The sequence below is a fragment of the Penaeus monodon genome, chromosome 34 (assembly GCF_015228065.2).
Source record: "Penaeus monodon isolate SGIC_2016 chromosome 34, NSTDA_Pmon_1, whole genome shotgun sequence".
NCBI lineage: Eukaryota > Metazoa > Arthropoda > Malacostraca > Decapoda > Penaeidae > Penaeus > Penaeus monodon.
The window spans coordinates 20,243,772-20,244,393 of record NC_051419.1 but is presented as its reverse complement, the minus strand read 5'-3'; the positions used below and the strand labels follow the sequence as shown (position 1 = coordinate 20,244,393).

At 55.9% G+C, this 622-nt stretch overlaps 1 protein-coding gene across 1 annotated transcript in view; it reads left to right on the top strand.

The window, feature by feature from the left end:
• Window positions 1-622, top strand: part of LOC119594635 (cytochrome P450 2L1-like) — a gene marked incomplete in the record, with an annotated part of 11,417 nt that overhangs the window by 3,291 nt on the left and 7,504 nt on the right. The window contains 2 exon segments of the mRNA XM_037943685.1: window positions 54-272; window positions 395-594. Coding sequence (XP_037799613.1) covers window positions 54-272; window positions 395-594 — 419 coding nt within the window.

Here is a 622-nt window from a genome sequence, read left to right as displayed (position 1 = left end):
ACATGTAAGTATGTAATATACGTCTCCATGCTAATGAGCCGCCCCTCCGCCAGGCATCACGTTCAACGAAGGCCTCGGGTGGCAGACGCACCGCCGCTTCGTCCTCCGTCAGCTGAAGGACCTGGGAATGGGGAAGTCCAGCCTGGAAGCCGCCATCCTGCACGAAGCGAGGTGCCTAGTGAAGGACCTCGGCGAGCACCTGGGCCGCCCCGAGCCGTTGCCTTGGTCCATCCACGTGGCGGTCCTCAACGTCATCTGGAAACTCACGGCGAGTGAGAGCTTGGCCTCGAGATCAGTCTGGCTTTGTGGGACATTGTCTTTATTGACTAAAGTAAGAATTATTGTAGTTATCCGTAATATTTGTCTTCCTACCCTCTCTCTTTGTTACACACAGACCGGCGCTACGACGTGGCGGACCAAGAGATTCAGAATTTCAACAAGTTGATCAGCCGGTCCCTAGAGATTTTCTCGGGGCTGGCGGAGGTGTACGACATGTTCCCATGGCTGCGGAGTGTCGTGCCAAGGTGGCTGGAGGCCAGGACGGAGATCGGCGAGTATCTGAAGATCGCCGATAACATTGCGGAGTTCATGGCTGTGGGTGCCTCCTTCTTTGGAAAGGGCC